The sequence below is a fragment of the Pelodiscus sinensis genome, chromosome 6 (assembly GCF_049634645.1).
Source record: "Pelodiscus sinensis isolate JC-2024 chromosome 6, ASM4963464v1, whole genome shotgun sequence".
Classification (NCBI taxonomy): Eukaryota; Metazoa; Chordata; order Testudines; family Trionychidae; genus Pelodiscus; species Pelodiscus sinensis.
Genome location: NC_134716.1, coordinates 28,488,627 through 28,512,439, shown reverse-complemented (window position 1 = coordinate 28,512,439; position 23,813 = coordinate 28,488,627). Strand labels below are relative to the sequence as shown.

Genomic DNA, 23,813 nt, shown 5'->3' with positions numbered 1-23,813 from the left:
GAGGAAAAAGTTACTCCCCACATTTCCCTCATACACCAGAGTGTAATGGGGCCAAGGCTAGTAGACTCTATACCCCTCCCCACCGCCCCGCTCTGGTGTGGGGCCAAAAACGAAGAGTGAAGTGTATGGGAAGGGGGCTGTTGGGAAGCTGCAGGAGTGGGTTGGTGGGCTTGAGAGGGTACAGGAGCAGGCCAGGAAGACTGAGCAGGAGGTAGGATGCAGGAGTGGAGAGAGTTGTACGGTCTGGGCAGGAGGCTAGCTTGGGATGTAGGTTCCCCACTCTTCATTTGGCACTCCAAAGAAAATTTCCTTAGCAGCTTCCCTATAGAAATCCACAGGGAAGACTGACAACCCTGGAACAGTCTGTTAGGATGCATAATCCTCTAAAAATGGTTTCTCTCTCAATTGCTGTCATCATCTCATAGCAGCCATTTGCCCCCAAATGCTTTGTGCAAGAGCTCTAAGAGAAGGTGTGTCTACAGCTGTGGTCACCAACCAGTAAATTGTGATTGCCCTGATCAATCACAGGGCCTCTGATCACTAAAAGTCTGGTGGACAGCTGGGCTTAAGGCAGGCTTCCTATGGCTCCTTGTGGCATAGGAGTGCAGGGAGCCTGGGCTGCTCCTGGCCTAAACCCCCCACAGCTCCTATTGGCTGGGAACAGGAAAATGTGTGGGTGGTGCCTGCAGGGAGGTACTGGTCACTTGTGGGAACAAGGTGGAGCTGGTACAGGCAGGGAACCTGCCTTAGACCTGCTGTACTGCTGACTAGGAGCTACCTGGCATAAAGGCTCCTATGGTAGGAACCTGCATCCCTCCTGTACCCCAACCTCTCCATAACATAAGAACTAGGGATCACCAGATGAAATGAATAAGTAGCAGGTTTAAAACAAACAAAAAAGGTTTTCTTCATGCAGCGCACAGTCAACCTGTGGAACTCCTTGCCAGAGGAGGTTGTGAAGACCAGGACTTTTTAAATAGGGTTCAAGAAAGAACTAGAATAATTCATGGAGGTTAAGTCCATCAATACTTATTAGCCAAAATGGGTAAGAATGGTTTCCTTAGCCTCTGATGGTTGGGGGCTGGAGAGGGATCACTTGATGATTACCTGTTTACTCTCTCTGGGGCATCTAGCATTGGCCACTGACAGCAGACAGGATACTGGGCTTAGATGCACCTTTGGTCTGACCTATTATAGGTTCTTAACCTCCAGGCCCAGCCCTGACCCCTCTCCTGCACTTCAACACTCTTCCTTAAGCTCAGCCCAGAGCCTGCATCTGAGCCTGGGGGAAATGAGAGGGGGTGGATTGAGCAGTGTGGGGTAGATCCTGGGGCGCACTTTAAGCACAAGATCACTTTTTAAAATTTGCTGTAGATGTATGGTTTCCAACAGTGTTTAACTGCTAAAGCTTAGAGGGCTGGATGCAAATGAAATGCTATTTTTAGTTCACTGAAGTTACTTCTTCTTTGTTTGTTCTTTAGCCCTGGGTACAAGCCATTTTTAAATATCATAAAACCACAGCTACAGAAACTGAGAGAGGTATCAGAAGAGCAGGTACAGCCTGAAGCTTTTCAACCGGTGAACCCTTGCAAGGTTACTGAACAAGCCAGCCCAAGGGGAGAGGAAAGCCGGAGTCTGACCTGCCATAGCACTAGCCCTCAGAATGATGCTGGAAGTAGCAGCCTGAGTTGCCATGAAGATGACATATCTGGGGCTGAGGAGGAGGATACTCTCCAGGAGGGCAGTTATGACTGCACTGTATCATAACATGATTTTAGTTTCTGGAGAGATTGTATTTAATGATAGCACAGCTAGCAGATAGACACATCAGGAGGTGAAGGAAGCAAACCAGCTTTCAGACATGCTTTCCTGGGTTGAATTTTAATGTTTCATTTCTTATGAGTATTGACTAAATGTCAGATCCATGGATGAGTATAAGGTAATTTCAAATAAGCAGCTCAACCTCTCTGTTTTAAAACACCTACTATTGAAACCAAGAGAATAGTTGTGTGAAAAGATTTGATTTTATTTAGCTAAGTGTGTTGATTTTCCTCTCTGCTTCTCTAAAGTGAGCTTGCTTTCTGGTACTGATTAGTGATTTCAAAGAACAGCAATTGGCATCATTGTAATTTTTTTTAACATCTGTTTCATGGGTCCCCTTGTCATATGTCACCTAATTCACAGAAAATGTCTCCTATATAAGAGAAAGCAGATGACTACATATTCATCCTCACCTTTGTTGTTTTTCTTGTCAGACTTAAAGATATGAATTTTAAGACAAAGTTATGGCAGATTCAGATTCAACTGGGATCTAAGTGTTTAATAGATTATACTGTTTAATATCACTATTTTTTGTATTAAAGAATTGTAAAGAGGTGTATGTTTTTGTGAATATTCTTGTGTAAATATTATCAAGGGTACAGTTCATGCTCTGGGATTGTACCATATTTGAAGGCACCTGTGTATTTTGCATGATTATAGCTATCTGGTAAAATTAAAGCAGAGTTGCCCTTCCTTCTGGATGTGGCATACTTTTTACTCTGACTATCATTAGAGTAACATTTTAAAAGTGGCTTTTTTTTTTTATCCTGGGCCACTCTGACCTACAATTAATTTTAAGATTATGGAAGGTTCTTATTTATTTCATTTGTAAATTCCATTCCCAGGAATGGATTTCTTATGTAAATAGAATCACTTATGTACTGTTACTAAATTTTAGTAATACGTAAGTAGTGCATACTTTTTTCAAACATTTTATAATGTGTATACTGTAACTAAACATAAGACTTTATTTTAACTTTCATATACTGTTATGAAAAAGCTGGCTGCAGAAGTCTCATAGCTGCTTTGAGGTGCTTATTTTCCTAGCTGCTGTCCCCCAGTGTATGTAATATTATACCTGTAACAGTATTAAATTTAGATACTAGCTTGTTTGTACTGTGCAATCTGAACAAAATAATGCAACATGACTAATTTTATACAAAGCCCTGCTAATTTTTTATTACATTATGTATTGATTTACCATGTGGTAGTTACAGCACAGTCTGCCACAATGCTGTTGTTCCCATTCAAATTCTGAAAATAAAATCTGCCCTGTCTCATGCGTGAAGAATATGCGTAAGGGTGAAATAAGTGGCTGTTTGCACACTTTCTTCTTTAGGTTTTAATGGTGTCTGCTTTAGGTGTAAATGCCTTTGAAAGTTTTTTGGAAGGTAAAACAAACCACTTATGTTTTGGCTGCATAACTTAAAGTAGTATAGCTAGAGAGGGCCACCTAACTGCCTAGTAAAGCATATTAATGTCAGTTTTCTGAAGTGCATTCTTCCATCCAAATTAGGGTACTTTAATAACATAACGGTAGTATTCAGTTTTATTATTAAAAGTCTACAGGTGAATGACTATTCCTTTAACTCAGGAAAAAGTCTAATTTAAACTTGGTACAGAAATATTTAATTTTATGAAGACTGCCAGTCATAAAAGTTTCGGGCCTTTAAAACCCAAACATTATATGTTAAGTGCTGCAAGTAAAACTGACTGAATTGTAAGTGCATAATGATAATTTGGACTTTTTCAAAACTTGTTCGCCCATGGTTGATTAAATGCCACACTAATTGATTGGAGGAAAAAAAAGTCAGAACAGACATTCAGATTAGATTCCTATAAAAAAAATCTACCATTTAGATTTTTTTTATAGGAATCTAAGCTAGATCTGTCCTCACCTGAAGTGAGCTTGGAACAAAAGTCCTTCAGTTATACTAATTAAAAATCTGAAGGACTTTTCCTCCTGTAGGGAAAGGGGCAGCTATTGCTCTACTTTGTGCTGTAAATATTCCTTTACTTAAAGCCACAGCCTGTCAACCTTTCAAGAGTCTGCCAAATTACATTTCACTTACAAAGTCAGACACAAAAATACAAAACCTATTAATGAAATTGCATACATTTATCATAAAATAAAAATATTTACTTATTTCAGTGTCTTGGCTATCCCTCCTTGATGTACATTTTAGTTTGTATTTACTTTGCTAGTACTTTATGTAGTGTGTTGTAAAACTGGACAGATCTCTAGATGAGCTGATGTATTGCCAGGGGTATTAGTGATTCTAAACCCGGAGTACTATCTTAAACCTTTTAATTTCCCCCTTCAAGAACTGTTTGTATTGCAGTAGTGCTGTTTTATATGTAGTTTGAACAGCTACAGAAGACATTGCAGCAACCATCACCTGCCATGATCACATTAATGCAAGCCAGTCTGAACCCTTTCTTAGAATGTAGTGTACTTTCCTCAGCCCTGACTACATTTATTCATTAACCCATGGCAAGGATTTTGTTAAAATGAGCAAATTACTTATGACCAGGAGTGTAAAACTGAACAAGTTAGTCAAGTCAATACTAAACTTACAGCATTAACCAAGAATACTGGGGAAAGGCAAATTTTAATCTAATTTCAAATGTCCTCCACTAATGGTATCTTGTAAGTATGCTATCTAGACTTTCCACTTGTTTAAAAGCATCAGTAACAAGCTGGAGCCTTGCTGGCTATCTTATGTAGACTTAGAATTTTACATAATGTAATATAATTATCTATCTACCACATTGGATGTAGCATTATCATGTTTAAGGACCATACATATATTAAAAAAGCAGGCTCCTGTATGTATTTGCTCGCACCTGTTCCCTCTATCAGAGGCAGCAGTGCAGGGGTGGGATGGGAGGGAAAGAATGCCTGTGTAGTCAACAGGATTATCCAATAAACTCAGGCTTATCAGTTAATTGTGTAGTTATCTACACATTGCCATCCCCTAATTTAGAAGCCTATATCTTACTTTCAAAAGCTATTCAAGCATTCTGTCTATATTAGTGGAATTTAGACTCATGGGCCTCAATAGCTTTAAAAATCTGGACTTGAAATAGAATGGGTACCACGTGAACATGGCTTCTTAAACTGAGTTTTGTATACATTTGGAAAGGTTTCTCTTGCCACCCAAAGATGGTCCAATAAAAGATAGCTACTTCCTCATCTACCTTATGCTAGGATTGACAGTTGCAATAGACATGCATATGGCTCAAGCCTATTCCTCTAGTAAAATGCTTGATGAACTGGAAAAACAATTATTGACAGTTTGGATTATAGTGACAGTGGATCACAGATACCAAAATATTGCAATTGTTTGGACCTATCTGAAAAATATGCATTTGAAAGTTGTCAGACGTAAGGTCATACTCACAGGCTGATAGGGGAAACTCGATCCTGAGATGCAGTGAGACTAAGAATCTGGTGGATAATCAGCTAAACATGAACATCACTGTAGCAAAGACCTGATGCAATCCTTGGATTTACAGGCAGAAGTAGGAAATTTATATTACCACATTAGCATTGGTGCAGCTGCCTCCACAACTTGGAAATGGAGCTAAATTGAAAGAGAGCTACAAAAATTATTGGAAAAAGTGCATAAGACTTAAGACGCTAAACTACTCATATGGTAAACAAATGTGATAGCTCTTCAGTTTAGCAAAGAAATATAATTTTAGGTCTTGAAGCTCAAGCTCTACAGACTAAACTGTGAGGAACAATTTACCATGGGATGTGGTCAGTGTTTCCTTAAGATGTGCACTTGTGGAGCCACTCAGAGTTAAATGCTGCTGATCACTTAAACAAATGGCAAACCACAGACTGAAACCACTGTTCTAGTCAAACCTTGCTTAGGGAATTGAAGCAGGAATTAGTTCCTGGGTACTCAGAACCTGTATTATGTAGGAGAGAAGAGCAGGTTAACCATGGGATTTTCTAGCCTAATTTACAATTTGTAAAGCCAGCAGCCATATTTACTGCCCACTTTGGGTCAAGCAGTATTAGTCTTTACAATAGGTTCCCATCTCTCACATCCTAGAGGAGTTTAACCCTCAGTAAATCACCAAAAGTGGGATCCACATGTGCAAATATTCAGAAAGAATGGTTACATACCTAACAAACTGTGGTTCTTCAAGATATTCTATATGCAGGACCGGTGGCATGAAGAGCACATCCATAGCACCAAACACACACTTCTAGCTAAAATTATCACCTAGGCACAGACCCAGACTTACTGTGTGGTAATTAACTGTTTGCCTTTTGAAACATGTTTATAAATAAACACACCAATGCAAAAGGTTTAAATTATTAAGACTTACCACATAAGTATTTTCAAGAGTATCATTTAGGCTAGAACTTTTACAGAAAGCAATTTTAAGAAGACATCAAGAAACTTCTCCCACCTCAAATGAAACAATTAATCCATTAGTTGCTTAGTGCACCACTGTAAGTAAAGCTTCCACCAAAGTGCACCTTTATCTTTCAACTCCGTGCACATCAGTGGCAGCCTTTGGGTATATTGCAATTTAATTAAGAGGTAGACAAGTCCAATAGTGCACCTTATTAGGAGCTAGTGGCAAGGGAGAGTTAAAAGAAAAAGCTAATACAGAACAGTTTGCATAGAATTTTCATATGAAGAAACTGCATTAGTATATATACAAACAGTTTTTATTCAGCATAACCCATATACCTGAATCCCACTGTCATTTTGGCATCTATGATTACCTGCATGTCATTTGTGCCCAGTTAATTTTTAGAAGCCAATTAACCATGACACTTGCTAAACAATTCAGCACACTATACTAGCCATATATACTGGCTATTTGTATACTACTGTAACATGTTAACTACTGGGTATTTGTATAAACATGTAATTGCTGAAAATGTTAGCAGTTACACATTTACATACAGGGGGCAGGCAGGCGCTCTTCCTCCCCTGAACTCATTGCCCCTGATAAAGAGGCAGCAGCACAGGAAGCAGGTGGATCTGTGGGAGCAGATATGCACAGGAAGTCAGCTTCAAAGCTGCTTCTCATATGTGTTACCTATCAGAGACAGCAGCATAGGGGGATGGGAGGGAGGGCAAGCCTCAGCTCCCTCCTGCTCCCCACCCATATGCTGCTGCCTCTGTGGGAGGCAGCTCCCTATGCAAATCAGCACCTGCACACACTTCCTTGCTACCTCTAAGCCCAGGCTTATCAGTTAATTGTGTAAACACCTACACATTGACATCCCTAAACTGTACCTATGCTGTGCTAAGCAGGTTTACCTACTTAGTCAAGTGTGGGTATGGAATGTGTCTGGGTATCTGAGAACGTTTTATGTTCTTTGGTCTTGCCATGTCTTACCAGTAATTGTAATTCCCAGAGTCTCAACAGTAGTTTTTTGTCTCTGAACTTAAGTAACAAGTTTGGGCTTGCAGTGCTAGAAACAAAAACAATATTCCAGTAACAGAATCTGCATGTTAAACAAACAGTCAAGTTTAATTTTCAGTAAGGCAGAAATTCACAATAATCAGACATCCCCGACAATTTAATAAAGGGTGATCCTGAGTTAGCAATGTCATTTTACTTTTTCTTGCAGAAACAAAATATAATTATTGCTGCACTGAAGTTCCAAAAGTTACCAATATACTGCATGTGGATATTTTCCCCTTTCCACAGACTCTTGGCATTTTTTTTAAGTTTACAAGGCAGAGGCACAAAAATTATCCATTTTGGAGAAGACACAGTGAATGCCTCCGGTACAGCCTTAATCAAGCTTAACTCTGGTGAATGTGCAGTACAAAACACTGCATTTACTGAGACTTATTATACATTTAAGAAATCTATTTTGAAGTTACTCAGTTACTTTTGTAAAAGTATTAGGATTGCTAATCGTTCCCCCCTCTTTATAGGGATAAGCACTATACATGAAAGACTAGGTGCTGCTGAACTAATGGTGATAGTCTGTTGATTTTGTTTAAGTTGTGCAATATACAATCCAAAACAACTATATACTTTAATTGGTCTATGAGAATCTCAGTCATGGAACACCCTATAAATGTTTCCTCATAATATACTGAATTGTTCCATTCGGATTCTAATAACTGAATGGTTAAATTAGAAAGCCAATAGACCTGATCATGAGAGCTACTATCCCTCAGGGCCAATTGAGGTCATGAGGAATGTCATCTCAGGCTCTAATTTCTCACTGTGTAGCTATCCCCAACCTTGCAGCTTGTTGCTTTAACTAGTGCCTACACAAGAAGAACTTGTGCATATAATTTGGCAATTTTTAATGAGGTGAACAAAGCACCAAGTTTACACCATGTGTTACAGAATGATCAGCACAAACTGCTGGAATTAATTTGGAAAAAGCTCCCCAACAATAACAATTTTCCTACTTTCCCAACCTACACACAGTTTAGAAAAATAAAATCGAAGGGCTTGGGTTTTTTTTGTTTTTTTGGGGGGTGGCTGCACTTTTCTATAGGGGTGGAGTTTTCAAAAATCACATAGCTCACTTAGGAGCACAAGTCCTGTTGGTTTCAAAATTGGAGCTGTATTCCTAAATCACTTACATGCTTTTGAAAATTTAACCCTGTAAGATTAAGTTAAGAATAGTTTTCTACAAATACCAGATGCTACATGTGCTTTAAAAAAATCTCTTTTCACGATAGTTACACAAATCCTTAAGGAAAAAGCACTTTTAAAAAAAAATTAAACATCGAACCAAAATATTAATGAAGTAAAATGAAATGAATTATCCTTCAACGACCAAGAAAATCTACACAAAAGTACTTATATACAGAAATTTATACCAACATTGATTTAGAAACTAGTAATTAAGCAGCTACAAGATTCCAACTAAAAAGGCCAGTGTGGGGCTCAGTGCTCTGACATACAAGACAATGCCTCATGCTTACATCTCACATATGAGTCTAGTCTAAATGTTGATACTTGAAACAGGCTGCAAGATGCTAACAGGGAAATAAGTAGAAGACTCTATGATTTGATCAAACTTCCTCCACTCAAAATCACTGGAGTAAAGAGTTAACAAAAGGACAGAGAAAGGAAGTGACCAATAAAAATCTTCAAAACAGAACAGTAGAGGACAGGAAAAGGAGAGTTGTTAATGATCTAAGTAACACATTTAACATCAAATTCCATGGCATGAAATTTTGAATTTTTCCAAGAACTGGAAGTACATAACATAGCCTAATTGACTACTTCAAAACAAGCATCATCCAGAGATCACAGTAATACTTACTCAGAAAAAGTCCTTTACGTACATAATCCTTTATATACGTAATCAAAAATATTTTAGACAAAGCCTTTTTATTTTAATAGGACAAGGTAGGATGACTAACCTTGGGGAGGATTTTAAAAGATTGTAGGAATTCATTCACAAAGACCCCTCACTTACAAAGTGCACACATAAGTACCTCTATATAGGTACTTCCTCCAATTCAAGTCTTCATGTTAATTTTGCACTAGTCAAATTGTCTCATCAGTAGGAGAAAGCTGAATTAGAGCTGCATAGATAAGGAGGCACTTCTCTCCCAGCCCCACAAAGCAAGACCGCCCACTTCCAAAGAAAAAGGATGGGAACCCTACTTATCCTTTAAGAAGTCAAGCTACCACAGAAACAAACCTGTGCCCAAAATGTTTTTCCCTGAACTGTGAAAACAAACTTCTGCACCTTGTCAGAATGAACTCATGAAGGAAAGTTGAATCTTCTCTCACAGTGAGACTTAATTTGATCTCTTTGCATTGTTGCGAGACTAAAAGACAAAGAGGTCATAGGTACAGACCCAACCAGAAGGAAACGTCCAGTTTGGAAATCTCTCCATTAGGGCATACAGCTGAGGTGACTTTTGATCTTCTCCAAAGAAATAATGTGCTGCTATGGCAAGGGAAACCATTCCATCAGAGTGCTTTTCTGCAGTCTGAAAGTGAGAAAAGGCAATGCCAAATTTATCAAGCATTACTTTTACATTGGCTGCTTCATAGCTTCCAGATACATTTAATTTCAGACACCCTTTTGAATGTCTTCCTACAAGCTAGCTAGTGTCCAATAAGTTAAAAGCCTTCTTAATATCTTCTAAAAGATACCAGCAGTATTATCTAATGTGATATAAAATCAATTTACCATCACACAGAAGATTCTTTGAAGAATGGAGATCCCGGATACAACAGCATGTCAACAGAAGTATCAGTATTGACCCGATATCCCAGCTGATCTGTATTCCACTGCACATGTACAATGCCATTTACTTAAAAATGAATACATGTAACTGTGCTCAGAACTTGGGCCACATATTTTTGAAGAGGTCATTATGATCAAATCTTCAATACACACAAGAAAGCGAATCTTCATGCCTGAACACTGCCTTACTGTGAAAAGCTGCCAAAGTCTGGAGTGAATAGAGCTGCTCCGTCACCTGTCAGATCAATCTACTTGTCAAGATTCTGATGGGCCCCGCAGTGGGGCTCACTCATTACCAGCACCAGAATGCCTTTCCTAGCAACTAAATGAAACTAACGCACCTTCAGTTTACTATGGGACTTCAGCCCCGACCATAACTATTAAAGCAGGGCATTTTACACATTTTGGATGCTCATCCCAACAATTCAGTGTCACATTCAGGTACAAAATAAAATTTCCTAGTCTAGCTGGCAGACTCTAGTATGAAACAGACTCCTATTTGGAACAACAGGGTGCAAGAACGCTCATGACTCATGAAGAACAGTTTATTCCACCTTGGAAGATCATTTAGTGAAGTGATCAGAACACCTTATCCAGGAATGAACCCTTGCTAAACCTGGGTAGTTCCCCATACAAGTTTACAAGAGAATCGGGTATCTTAAATTCAGTGGCAATAAAAGCTTCCAAGCATGCTGTGAATTATTTCTGGGAAAGTTTAGGAGGATGACAGGTGAATATCCTGGTCTGATATAAATTCACCAATGAAAATAAACTGAGAATTGCTCAGAGGGTCACCATAAAAGCATTCACAGGAAGGTTGCAAAACAAAGCTTGTAACTCCTCCTCTTTCTAAGGGAATGGATTTGCCACTTAGAATCCTAGTTTCCCAAAGCAAGTAAACATAGCGGAGGACTTAATTAGACTACAACAAAACAGCTCTAATTAGGAGCAGTGAGATACTATTAAGAAAAGGAAAATTTGAGTAAATATAAAAAAAAATCCAATGGCAAGATATAAGGCTGGTAAATTGTCTATCAAAGGAAATAATGGAACCCCTGCCTTGGGTCATTACCTATATATATATTATATAGGAACAGCCTTGTATCACAGAGAACAGACTAAAAGACAAATTAAATATAGTTTCTGTTAATCTATATAATAAAGCAAGTTGGGTTTATTTTGAAGTTTGCTCAATCTTTTTTCCCCCTTACCTTCAACTCTATCCAGAAGTGCCATGCCACAGCCTGAAGCCCATGAGTGTAACACACAAAATAATCGCCTCTTGTATTAGCAACAGGAGTTCCATTTCCAAGAGACCAGCTGGAGAGTGTTGACCCTTCATGTGGTCGAATGTACAGTGACATGTGACTGGGACCTATATCAGACAGCAAACTTACTTGAATGTACTAGCAGAAGGGGGTGAAGAGACACACATTTTACTGCATTCTAGCTACCATGGGTTCTTCTGTGCCACAATCAGCTGTTCAGTTTCATTTTGTACTGAGAGATTTAGCCTGTGTACTGCCAGTTATCACTCAATATAAGTTACATAGCAAAGCAGCTTCGCTGTCTGTAGCAGAAGCTACATTGGATCCTGTACAGCAAGACAAATAAAGGGGGTGATGGCCTAGAGGCACAGTTATAAATAGGGCATTAAAATTACGAGTTAACAAAAGTCAATTGTATGTTCAAATGAGACTAAGTTTATAATTATAGTATGGCCACAATTTTTCAAATGCCTGGGAAGTTGAACTGGTTGGTGCAAAGTTTCCAATTATGCATTCCTAGAGCTAGCATAGCCACTTTCAATAAAAGAATTTAAGTGTGTAGTTAGCATAACAATGACAATTCAGAGACTGATAGCCACCCACCTGATACTTCAAAGGTTAACTTTGTAGAATCCCAGGGCATCTGCTCTTTGGCCAGAAGTTTAAAGTGAACAGGGTTTGTGGGAGAAACTTCTGGAGCAGGAAGATACCAGTTCTTTCTACAATAAAAAGTATTTTAAGTTCAACGCAACACTTCAAAGTGCCTTATTAATGCTAAAATATAAACACTGGGCAAAATGCAAGTTTTGTACAGCAAGGCTGGCCTTGCTATAACAAAATGAAGTGTTCAAGTGCAATACATTCTAGAGAGGAAGAGCAATGCTTTAACAGTCTGTGACTACAATCAAGACATTTAAAAGGACACTCAGTGAACAACAGGATTGCCTCCACCATGCCTTTATTCCTCACCTCTTTCTCTTTGATCCAAGCTATCTATTAACTTAAGGGAAAACCAACTAAAACAATACAGTAAGGAATTTTAAGATTTCCAAATTTAAGATTTCCCACCTTTGGGGGGGCAGAATGAGTAAGCAAATGTTTTCTCCTAAAGTTTCTGTGACCAAAAATTTGTAGCCAGAGACATTATAACAGTGGTCCCCAACACGGCGCCCACTGGGGTATTTATGTGCGCCCGCGGAATGATCTGGGCCTGCCCAGCCCCATGGCGTGTGGCACATGCGCGATGCCAGCCCCGGGCGTGTGGCACATGCACAATGCTGGCCCCAGGCGCGCGGCGCATGGTCAGCCCCTGCCCCGGGCACATGCACGGTGCCGCCCCAGGCGCGCAAGCGGCCCCGCCCTCGGACGCCCAGCGCGTGAGCGGTCCTGCCCCCAGGCGCCCAGCAGCCCTGAAAGGTTGGGGACCACTGTATTATAATGTGATGAAAGAGAAAGCCTTTTGCAGCAGTGACCAACAAAAATGTTACAAAATAAGTTTTACTCTACAACCTTCTATGGATCATTTGCAAAAGTGTCTGATGCATCTTGGAAAATTCCAATAGGCCCTAATAGGCAGTAGCATAACTACTAACCTGAGAAAAAAGTGCACAGGAAGAATCCAAGGAAAGCCACAGAAAGGAGCCTTCTCCTCGCAATGAGTTCTGATAGTATCATTGAGTTCAGGTATATAAGGAGTGATGTGAGCTATTCCAGCATAGTCCATCCCATTAATCCATATTCCAGAGTCACTTTTTACCAAATTTCCACTTAGGCCATGAAATCTTCTGCTCACATGCTAACACAATGAGGAACAAACAGAAAAAACATCAGGCATTTGCAATATTTTGTGCAACCTGATAACGTCAGAACCAATTCTGCCCACTGCAGCTACACATTGTAAGCACAGCATAAGGTTTTGTATAATATGTTAGAAAACGTGTTTCTATCAAAGTACTTATATGGTCCCCAGGATGATGGTACCTGAACACCTATGCAGATCTGGTTACTAGATATTTCTGTAGGACATAAAGAGACCATTAAATATCAATGCTTACTGAACCTAGTACAGAGTTTGAACCCAAGTAAAAAAAATTTTACAAAGCAAAGAAAAGAGTCCCACCCACTCAGAGAAGAAAGACTGCCCCTATGTTGCCTTTCAAAATGTCTTACAAGAGGCACAACCTGCATCCTGGAAATGAGGTCAGTGTAGCCCAGTGACACTGGCAATAGTCCCAGAAATGTAATTACTGCCTGACTGGAGCACTTACGGTATTTCTACACAACAAAGAAAAGCCTGATGCTAGGTGAATACAGCTCACGTGGCTCAACCTGCCGGGCTGTTTCACTACTGAGAAGATTTCTGGGCTCAGGCTAAAGCATGAGCTCTAGAACCTGAAGGGGTTTGAGGGTCCCAGGGCCAGTGGTCCAGCCTGAACTTAGATGTCTTCACAACCTCACAGGCTGAGCCCCGTAGGCCTTAGTCAGCTAGCACAGGCCAGCCACAGGTGCCTAGCTGCTATGTAAACATAACCTTAGAGGGGAGATACTTTGAGCTACTTTGAGATACTCTAGAAGGACCAGAGGCTGTACTGAGACTTTTAACTGAGCCTATGTTTCTAGGAACAGCTCAAGTATGGAAGAAGGTAGAGGACTATAGTGAATTGGCTGTTACGGACTTTTAAGCAGTTTTTAGCTCTAGTTACAGTAAACAGATACCTCCAGCTAAGGAAGGGAAAAAGCAGCAACAGACTTTGGAGGGCAGGAATCTAGAGAGAGTTTACAGAAAGTTAACGTTCCATGAAACTCAATCTCCTCTAAAATTTGAAGTACTGAGTCAACCCTGCTTTAGGCCTTGTCTGCACAAAAACGTGGTTCTTTCTGATTCTGGTTTAGCTAGACCTGTACTGAAACACGTTTCCTTAACGCTCCCCCATAGCCCTCACCCCATGGGAATTCTTATTCTAGTATTTTAAAAGTGCCTTTTTTGGTTTAGGTTGAACCCCTTACCAAACTACCACTACTACTACTTAGCTTAACAAAGAAAAGGTAAAGAGATGACTTTATTATAGTCTACAAGTACCTATATGAAAAAATTATATTTGAAAATGAGCTCCCCGTATCTGAAAGCTGAAGCTAGACAAATTCAGACAGGAAATTTGGAATACATTTTTAACAGTAATACCATTGGAACTATTTATCAAGGGCCATGGTGAAGTCTCCATCCCAGTCAGTATTTAAATCAAGAGTAGATGTTTTTATATAAGATATGCTCTAGGAATTTTTGGGAGTAACTTCTATGAACTACGTCATACACAGAGTCAGACTAGATGGTCACAATATTTTTTCTGGCCTTGGAATTTATTAATCTTCACAAACTATATGAAAAATATAAAAGTAATGGAACAAGAGCATGTCCAAATGAAGCATTCTACCAGCTTAATAATTCATAGTTTAGATTACAACAAAAATACTTTCCAATGTAGACTAGGCGTAAGTGTGAATCACATATATCAAGAATCAGGAATTCCAAACCCGGTACTTATTATTTTTTCATATCTCTTTCTTGACTTGTGGCTAGTTGATAACAAAAGGTAATATAACCCAAGATTCATTTTGAAAGTCTCTGCACCAATATAGACTGACTTCTTGATTGTTCTGCTATGGAAACAAACAATTTAGATGTCTTTCTAGTGTTCCTTATTGTTTGCAGATAAGAGGCCAAAGCCCTCCAAACATCCAGACCATAAATCCTTCTCTTCATGGACAAATGCACATGGCCAGAAACTCAAAATGGAGTCTTACTGAGTGACAATAGAACACAATTGATGTCACATATAGGTTTGATCTTTACTAATGATGGAAAGGATCTGAGACTCCCAATAAAAAATCTAGCTGTGACGGGTTCATGATAGGGATGTAAAATCCCATTTAATTGGCTAATTGATTCAACATACTGTTTTAACTGTTTAAAGGGGGCTGAGTGGGAAGACTACAATGCCCCTCCCCACCCCGTCGCAGTCAGAAGCTGCTTTGCAGCAGCCTCCCCTATATCCCCCCCTCCCCCCGCTGCCTCTGATAGCGGCAGCGGGTGGGGGGCAAGCAGCACCATGGAGACAATGCTGGGAGGAACCTGAGGAAGAGGTGTGCAGAATTTCCCCCAATTTGTGATGTGTATCTGCTACCTCTTGTAGGGGAATCAGCATCTGCCACCATCTTGGCAAGATCCTTAAAGTTCTTATGATCATCACCTAGTGATGGGGAAGAGGGAAGGGAGGCCTCTGGTAGAGATAAGGAGAAATTTGCTGGAAGTGTTCTTCTTCCTGTTCTGAAAAAGCTCCCTCCACTCTGGTGAACTCCCTCTGAGATACACTGGATGGTTGTGACACATGGATGTATATTGTCCAAGAATTGCAATAAGGCAATGGAGGAGGGGAGGCATGTATGATGGGGTTACCCCAAATGTCTATATCATGATTATGGGTTGGTTCAATGGAACTGGGGAGGATCCTTGTATTTTGACAATGGGACATAACTTCCTCCTAGCCTCTGTCAAACTTGTCACTGGGTAGGGGTGGCAGTAACTGGGGTATTGTCAGTACACAATACTGGTGCCAACAGCAATTCCAGGCGGCTGAAGGTGCTATCGGGGCCCTGGTACTGCGTAATGGGGATTGCAGTTCTTTCCCACCCACCAGGTCTCCGGGATATCAGAGTTCATGCATCCTAGGCTCACTCGGTACAATGAAGTTATCAGTACCAATAGTTGAGACAGTGCAGAGCATTCTCTAGATGAAAGTTTTGTTGTGCTAGGTATCAAAAGTTGTCAGTATCACTCTTTTAGAGATGGTACAATAATTCTTTCCCTGGGTACCAAAGCCAAAGGTCTCCAGAATACTCAGAGTGTTTGCGGTACACTGTCAGTACTAATGGCTGGGAAGATGCAGAGCACTCTCTAGATGGGAGTTTTGTCACATCCAGTACCAAAAGTTTTTTCTATGCTATTTTTTAGAGACAGTACAGTAACTGTTTGTCTCCTTAACGTTGCCTCCGAGCCTGGCTGCCCCTGGCTTCTCAGGGCATGCAGCCCCTGCTGCAAAGCAGAGCTCACAGTGCGAAGGCCCTTCTGAGTACACTGTTTCAGAGCTGGGCCATGGTGCAGAAGTCTCCTGCAGGAGAACCCCCACTGACTGGCCAATCACTAGGAGCTTGTTTTACTGGTCAGTACTAAGGTTGGTCAGTGCGGAGGTGACCACTCTGGGGAACCCTCTGGCTGGCCAATGACGCTGATCTCGTTTTTACGAGTCTTTAAAGGAGGAGTCTGCTGTGTTGGTGTTTTTTTAACAACTCTATCCTCTTTGAAGTAAAAGGCTCTGGGGATAATCGGTCAGGAGTCCCCTGGAGGCTGAAGTGCCTTCTCCCTAAGGAAGGGTTTTAAACTTCAGCTCTCCGTTCCTGCGAGATTGACATTTTACCCATGGCAGTTGAAGGAAGCACTTATGTGAGGCTGTCCCAGGCATCAGACAGAGTGTGTCTGGCTCTCTTAGGAACTTCTTACAGGAGAGGCATCTCTCAGCGCTGGTAGAGCTAAGAATATCTCTGGGAGTTTTCTGAGTCTCAGTTCCTGACCCTCACAAGTTCTGGGGGGGAAAGAGGAACAGATTTCACACTTGCCAGAACATCAGCCAGGAAGTGGAAGCAGCGTTGATATTAGTCTCTCTCAGAAAAAGAACAAGTGCAGGAAAAACTGTTTTTGAACTGCAGGACTCTGGGTATAATCTCACTTTTCTCAGGGGAAAAGTCCTCAGCAGGGAGAAAAGATCACTATTTATGCTACACAATACAGTAAAAACTACTAAAAAGCCTAGCTATGTACAATTCTTACAGTAATGATACAGTAAAAAAGATGCTGAGGACACTGAACATTTTGACTTGAGACCACACAGAGGTCAAATGGAACTGGAGAGGCATGAGCCTCCCTTTACATTAGAGGTGGGCAATAATTTTTGATGGGAGGCCACAAAAAGATGCTGGTAAGTTGTGGAGGGCTGTACTTTTCTATGGAAGGCATGCAGTGTCTGGGATGGAGGTTTGGTGCAGAAGGGAGCTCAGGGTAGGAGGCTGGGATACCGGAGACGGTGTGGGGTCTGAGAGGGAGTCTGGATGAAGGAGAGGCTTGAGGAGCAAGGGGTATGGGTGCAGGAGAGGATTCTGGACTGGGGAAGGGGCATAGGAGGAGATACAAGGTCTAAGAGAGAGTTGTGATCTGGGAGAGAAGGGAAAGGGGGGTGCAGAGGATTTGGATGGTGACCTGGTGCAAGGAGCTGTGGTGCCTACTGAAGTCCCAGGCTGCTCAAAAAGAGGTTGGCTGCTCTATGTGGCCCTCTGTTCCAGGCACAGGAGGGGAGAGGGAAGAGGAAGGGGAGGCTTTGCATGCTGCCCCCGCACCTCAGCAAAATCTCTCAGCTCCTACTGGCCAGAAGCCCAAGCAGACCATAGGAAGTAGCCAATCACTTAAAGCAGCATGGGTGTCCCAGCAGGGCAGCCTGCAGACTAGATCCTGTGGCTTGGCAGGTGGAATCTCCCCCACCCCTGCTTTAGATCATTGGTTGGTAGCATGACAACTATGGCACATGAGGGCTAATGGACACTGCTTTCAAGAAATTCTGGACTCAGGCACTAGGTGTCCCACATGTGGGGGAGACGTCATTCAAAGAACAAGCTGTAGGGAGCAAAATCAGTGATCCCAGTTTACAAATTCCTGCCACTGTCCACTAATCTACTGAGAAGGAAATTCCAGTACATAATGCCCGGCAACTAGACCATTTGCCTTTATTTTATACAAGTCTTCTTTTTACCCTTTGTGTTGTTCCAAAGCCTGGCAAGACTTTACTGCAAAGCTACACTTGCCATTCCACTCACTCTTTGCGCATATATAGGTAGGCACTCAAAAAATAACCGGGGAAGACAAATCATTTCTCTGCAAAAGTCTCACTCACTATTCTTTCAAGTTAACCATAGCACTTCAGCAAAATCAGTATATACAGAGTGCAGCTAAGCCAAACTCCAGAGGAAGTAGATGGATCACTCAACAGAGATCAAGAGACAGAGTCTGCCTAGCTTCCTGCATGATACTTCTAAGACTACTGTTTGTTAGAACAAATATGTGTAAGTATTTAAACATGTTTATTGAACCAAATTCATTCTTGGTGTAACTGAAGGAAGTGTCAAGTATCAGAGGGGTAGCCGTGTTAGTCTGAATCTGCAAGAACAGCAAGAAGTCCTGTGGTACCTTACAGACTAACAGATTTATCACGAAAGCTTATGCTCCAATAAATCTGTTACTCTATAAGGTGCCACAGGACTTCTTGTTGTTCTTGAAGGAAGTGTATAGCCTGTCATGAGCAAAAAAAAGCTGGCTGAGATTATTGTAACTGCCTGGAAATTAACAATCCTTTTATGAGCTTCCCTGTATCCAAGGGCAAAATGCCTTTCTTTTTCAGGGGGAAAGGAAGGTTGGACAGAGTACCATCCCTGAAAAAAAAGAAAAAGAAAAAGATGTAGACTATAGATTACTTTAGGCTTTCTTACCTGGAGAAAGATTCGCTTAGGCTTTGGATTAGCTGAATCAGAACTGTATGGGAAGAACACTCCACTACAAACAAGAATTAGTGTCACTCCAAACACTGTAGTTAAAGCTATTATTGTCTTCTTTGTACTTTTGGCAAGATAGATAAAATTAAGCTGGAGAATAAAAATATGAGACACTAGTTATGAAAATACAGCACTAACAAAAAGATAACGTTAATGTATTTCTAAATATCTAACTTATGGAACAGAGGGCATTTAAAAATATGATTATCTTCACAAGAACTATTTAATTTGATACAAGACTTCTTAATGTCACTTGCAATCTTAAATAACTAGTATGTTAGATTTATATGCAGACTTTTTAGAGTTTTAAGAAATCACAAACTGTTTTTATAAAATTCATTAGCAAACAGCTGGTACCTGATTATTGGTAATTAGAGAACTATGTGAAGATACAATGTTAAAACCAGTGCTAAAACATGAAGTTGTTTATATATAGTCCAGGTAAATTTATTCTTAATGCCACATTCTTCCTAAATTATACTTACATCCTCCAGTATTAAAATACCTCAAGAAAGTCAAATATCTTTTTCAATTGAGTATACTCTTCCCTTGCACACATCTCTATACCTCCATCCTACAGCAGATATATTCTTGTGTTCAGTCTAAATAGGTTTCTTCAACTAACAATATATTGTTTACTGCATTTAAACTCTCTCCTGGACAATGATTCAGTTTAATCTCATCATGAATGCAAAACAAGCATCCTGAGTACTGGAAAGGAAGTCTACAATTGGATGGATCCCATTCTTCATACACAGCAGGTTATTTCAATACATTTTCTGGTAAGTATTTTGTTGGTCCTTTCAGGGACTCCTTCACCAAAAAGGGAAAGCCACTAAGATTCCCCATCAGCATCTCATTTCATATCATGTATCTCTTCAACACTCTAATCAGATATTAAGCAAAAATTCAATCCTGTAACGTGTACCACTCCAATTAGGGATGTAAAATCCTGTTTAATTGGCTCACCGGTTAAATGTGTTGTTTAGCTGGTTAACCAATTAAAGAGGAGGGAAGATGGGGGTGGGGAACAGCTGCTGCAGCCTAGCTGGAGTGGCCCCCGGTTTGGCTGAAGCAGCCCTCCTTTCCCGCCTGCAGTCCCCCCACCACAGGCAGGGACTGCAATGGCCAGGCTGGAGCATCCCCTGCTAGCAGTAGCCCAGCACACCCCACAGGCTGGGGCTCTCTTGGCCTCCTGGGTCCGCCACAGGCAGGAGCTGCTGTAGCCTGGCGGGAGCAGTCCCTGTCTGTGGCGAGCCTCCCACAGGGCTGGAGCAGCACCCTGCCTGCAGCAAGCAGGGAGCTGTTCCACACACATACACTGAGGATGTTAGAGACTAGTTGACTATCCGATAAGCATCTGCAGAGGTAGCAAAGGGGGGTAGTGGTGCTGCCACTTTGAAATCCCAGGGTGGCCGCTGCACAGCTGATCCGCAGATTGGCTGTGCAGCGGGCTGCCCCTTTAAAATGCCACGTCTGCGCGATTCAAATGGGCAGCCACCTGGAGACCAGGGTCAGCTGCACACTCCCCAGCTGATTGTGGGCTCCCCGCAACATTTCCCCGGAACCCAGGATCAGCTGACCCCGGGTTCTATGGGGCACTTCCCCACTCTGAAACCCCACGGCAGCCGCTGCACAGCTGATCTGAAGATTTCAAAGAGGCAACTACCATGGAGCCCAAGGTCAGCTGGGGACTCCCAGCTGACCCCGGGCTCCCCGAGGCATTTCCCCAGAACCCAGGATGAGCTGAGGAGTCCCAGGTGCCGCGGGATTCTTCCGCGGAAGTGCCTATCGACTAGTCGATGGAAATTCCATCAATTAGTCAATTAACCACATTTTAGCATTTTAACATCCTTAACTGGCAAGTTAACCAATTAAACAGTCACATCCCTAACTCCAACCAACTTTACTGAGAGGAACATATGCTATTTGAAGGTAGAATTTGTCTTTCTATCCACAAATAGTAGCTCTAAAGCAGTGCTTCTCAAAGTGGTCTGCAAAACCTGTTAACTGGCTGTGTCCATTTGTTTATTTATCGGCACAGCGGCCACAGAGCCAGTAGGAGCCATAAGGCTGTTTTGCCGTTTGCAGCCAAGGGGAACTGTGGGAAGCACTGTTCTAAAGAATCTAGTTTCATTTTAATGCATTGATTTAATTTGTTTTATGCAGTCTCTTGTGATAGCTAGATTTTTTGCCTACAAATAAAACATTAATATAAAGTATTCCTTTAAAAAGTAGCTCAATATATAGATTATAAGGTTTAAAAACATCTCCTTACAAAATAAGATGACAGAATTACAGTACTGCCAACGATAAAGGCTGCCAGCACTACATCCGGTGGAATTTCTGTGCCACTTCGACCCATGATGGGAATGAATATTTCAAATATTGTCCAGGTGAGGTACATTATATACAGGTACGGGATAAACATACCCAGCATGTAAATCATGATAAATCTTATTGTGGCACCTACATGAGAGGGGAAAATAAAAAAATATGATATTCTTCGGCCTGTAAGATACAGAACTTTCTGTTTTAATTAGTAACTATATACAATATCAAACACAAATACAAACTATTTCCAAGGGTGAGGTTCATCTACAATGGGGTGGAAAACCTTAGTCCCAAGGCCAGATGTGTCCCCTGGCTTGCCTGGATCCTGCCCAGAGGCTCAGTGGTCCCCCCCCACCCTAGGGCTGGAGCACACAAAATCTACTAGCCTATGCCCCACCCTGCAAGGCTTGGGTGTGTGAGGGGAATGTGGAAAGTGACTTTCACCTTCTCAGTTAGGGGCCACATCAGTGGGGGGGGGGGGGGGGGGGGGGCGGGAATGTTTCTCCCTTGGTGTGGGTCAGCAGCCCCCAACCCAAAAAAAGGTTCCCTACCCTGATCTAAAAGGACAGAAGGTTCCATTTGATACAGACCCTGCCAATGCAAGCCACATAATACTTATATTGTGAAAAATTATAAATAGACTTTTTGTCTCAATATGTGTGTCTAGGTATTACACTGGCATATCTTCTAGGTCACATCTTCCATCTAAATATTTGAACAATGATCATAACAACACACTGAGACTTTGCCCCACTGAGTCTATACTGATATAGACTCTCTCACAAGAGTGTGGCATTTGGGCCAAATCATCCACCTCTGTGCAACTTCCCTCAAATGGCTAATTAAACTGTAACATGCAAATTAGCTGAAAAGAAAGGGTGGTGACAGGTGAGTTACCTCTGATAATCACAATGGTCTAGGATTCTTTGTATGGCATAGATATGTAGCTTTACACCACATGGGTGAAATTTGTAAAGTCAAAATATCTAAGACCTTAAAAGGGGGAGAGTAACAGACCGCAAACTCTAGTGATCATTGAACCTGCTGATATTCTGAAAAAAGAGACAAGCTTATTGCTGCTTCCATCACCCCATACCGATTCAGGGATTCTAGACTTGAAGGTGACACTGCTAGAATCTTATATAGAGAGCCTGCAAATCCATGGATATCCAGTTTGTATCTGTGGATATGTGCATCTGCAGACGCAGGTATCCATGGACCATTTTTGTGGACCATGGATTAGAGGCAGATACAAATTTTGTATCTATGTAGTGCTCTAATTATATAGATGACTCAAGCCACTCCTATGTATCTGCTCTATTCTTAAAAGTTGCCTTTATGTCAAGATTATAATTATTTCTAACAAAAATGCTAAAGGTGTTCTTAAGTTAGAATAATTAAGAGATCAAAGAGGGTATTTTAAAAATAAAATAACCACACCACATTCATGAGAATTCTCTTTAGTTTAGTTCAAGCTCACTGTAAACATGCCCTGACATATAACTGAACTCTGGGTTGTCAAATAATAAAATACAACTTTACCTTTTTGTTTGAACTCCCTATGGATCGATAGCTTTGTGAGTAAAGGAAATGCTACCCATATTGCACAGATGAATGCTGAGCAAAGGCCTAGCTGAGTGATTAGAACCAATACAATAGACCAAGCAAGGAGTGCAACATCAAAGAATATCTCCCCCAGGTACTGTTCATTTTTATTCTGTAAGGAAAAAAAAAAGACCAAACATACAGAATTAACCTGCTCAGTACATCTGGCCTCTAAGGCAACATATGCAAATTTCTGATACAAAGCTAATGTTTTGTTAGGTCAACAGCTATCATTTTATAAATATTGCTACATCAATTTCTTTTCTCTTATGGAGTAGTATCTAATTGAGTAACATCAGAGCAGATTCAAAACATACTTTGAAAAGAGATTAGTTTTGGAGGGAAGAAAGAAAATTAAAGGAAAAGAAAACAACATGTTCTAGATTGTTTTTTATTTTCACATATAGCAAATGGTTTGTTTGTAACCACATGATATCACATTTCACAAGATTCTGCGTTACAGTTTCATCAGCAGATTAACTATGCCTCTTCCAGCATACTCAGTGAAATTACTGCATATACAATTACAATAAAGCCTTTTAAATAGTATTTTATATTGTCTAAATGAATGGTGGTATTTTATTTTCAAAGGAAGCACCACTGTCCAGAGGCAAGATGGGGTATAATTTTAACAATGTTACTGAAAATATACATTAACGGATTTCATATTCACCAAATCTAGTTTGTTAAGTTTTAGTATTAGAAAATGTTTTATCTTTATTTCTTTTGTAATCATTTCTGATTTTAATGTCTTATATTTGTACTCTCTTAAAACCTATCTCCTTGTAGTTAAATAAACCTGCTTTATTCTTTAGCCAAAACTAATCCACTGTTGTGATCAAACTCCTATGTAAAGTAGCAGGCCTGTTGGATATTGATCCCTTAAAAGGACAACGGACTAAAATAGCTGAGCTGTC

General features: G+C 40.8%; 2 protein-coding genes across 3 annotated transcripts in view; one reads left to right on the top strand and one right to left on the bottom strand.

Annotated features, from left to right (window-relative positions):
• Window positions 1-19,047, top strand: part of RIC1 (RIC1 partner of RAB6A GEF complex) — a 128,834-nt gene extending 109,787 nt beyond the window's left edge. For both annotated transcript variants that reach the window (XM_075931611.1, XM_075931610.1), the window contains exon 26: window positions 1,482-19,047. In XM_075931611.1, coding sequence (XP_075787726.1) covers window positions 1,482-1,767 — 286 coding nt within the window. In that variant the 3' untranslated portion in view covers window positions 1,768-19,047. The remainder of the gene's footprint in view (window positions 1-1,481) is intronic.
• Window positions 7,308-23,813, bottom strand: part of ERMP1 (endoplasmic reticulum metallopeptidase 1) — a 41,604-nt gene continuing 25,098 nt past the window's right edge. The window contains exons 9-15 of the mRNA XM_075931613.1: window positions 22,834-23,008; window positions 21,236-21,426; window positions 18,895-19,047; window positions 12,900-13,102; window positions 11,911-12,026; window positions 11,251-11,414; window positions 7,308-9,779 (exon numbers count right to left, since the gene is read on the bottom strand). Coding sequence (XP_075787728.1) covers window positions 9,615-9,779; window positions 11,251-11,414; window positions 11,911-12,026; window positions 12,900-13,102; window positions 18,895-19,047; window positions 21,236-21,426; window positions 22,834-23,008 — 1,167 coding nt within the window. The 3' untranslated portion in view covers window positions 7,308-9,614. The remainder of the gene's footprint in view (window positions 9,780-11,250; window positions 11,415-11,910; window positions 12,027-12,899; window positions 13,103-18,894; window positions 19,048-21,235; window positions 21,427-22,833; window positions 23,009-23,813) is intronic.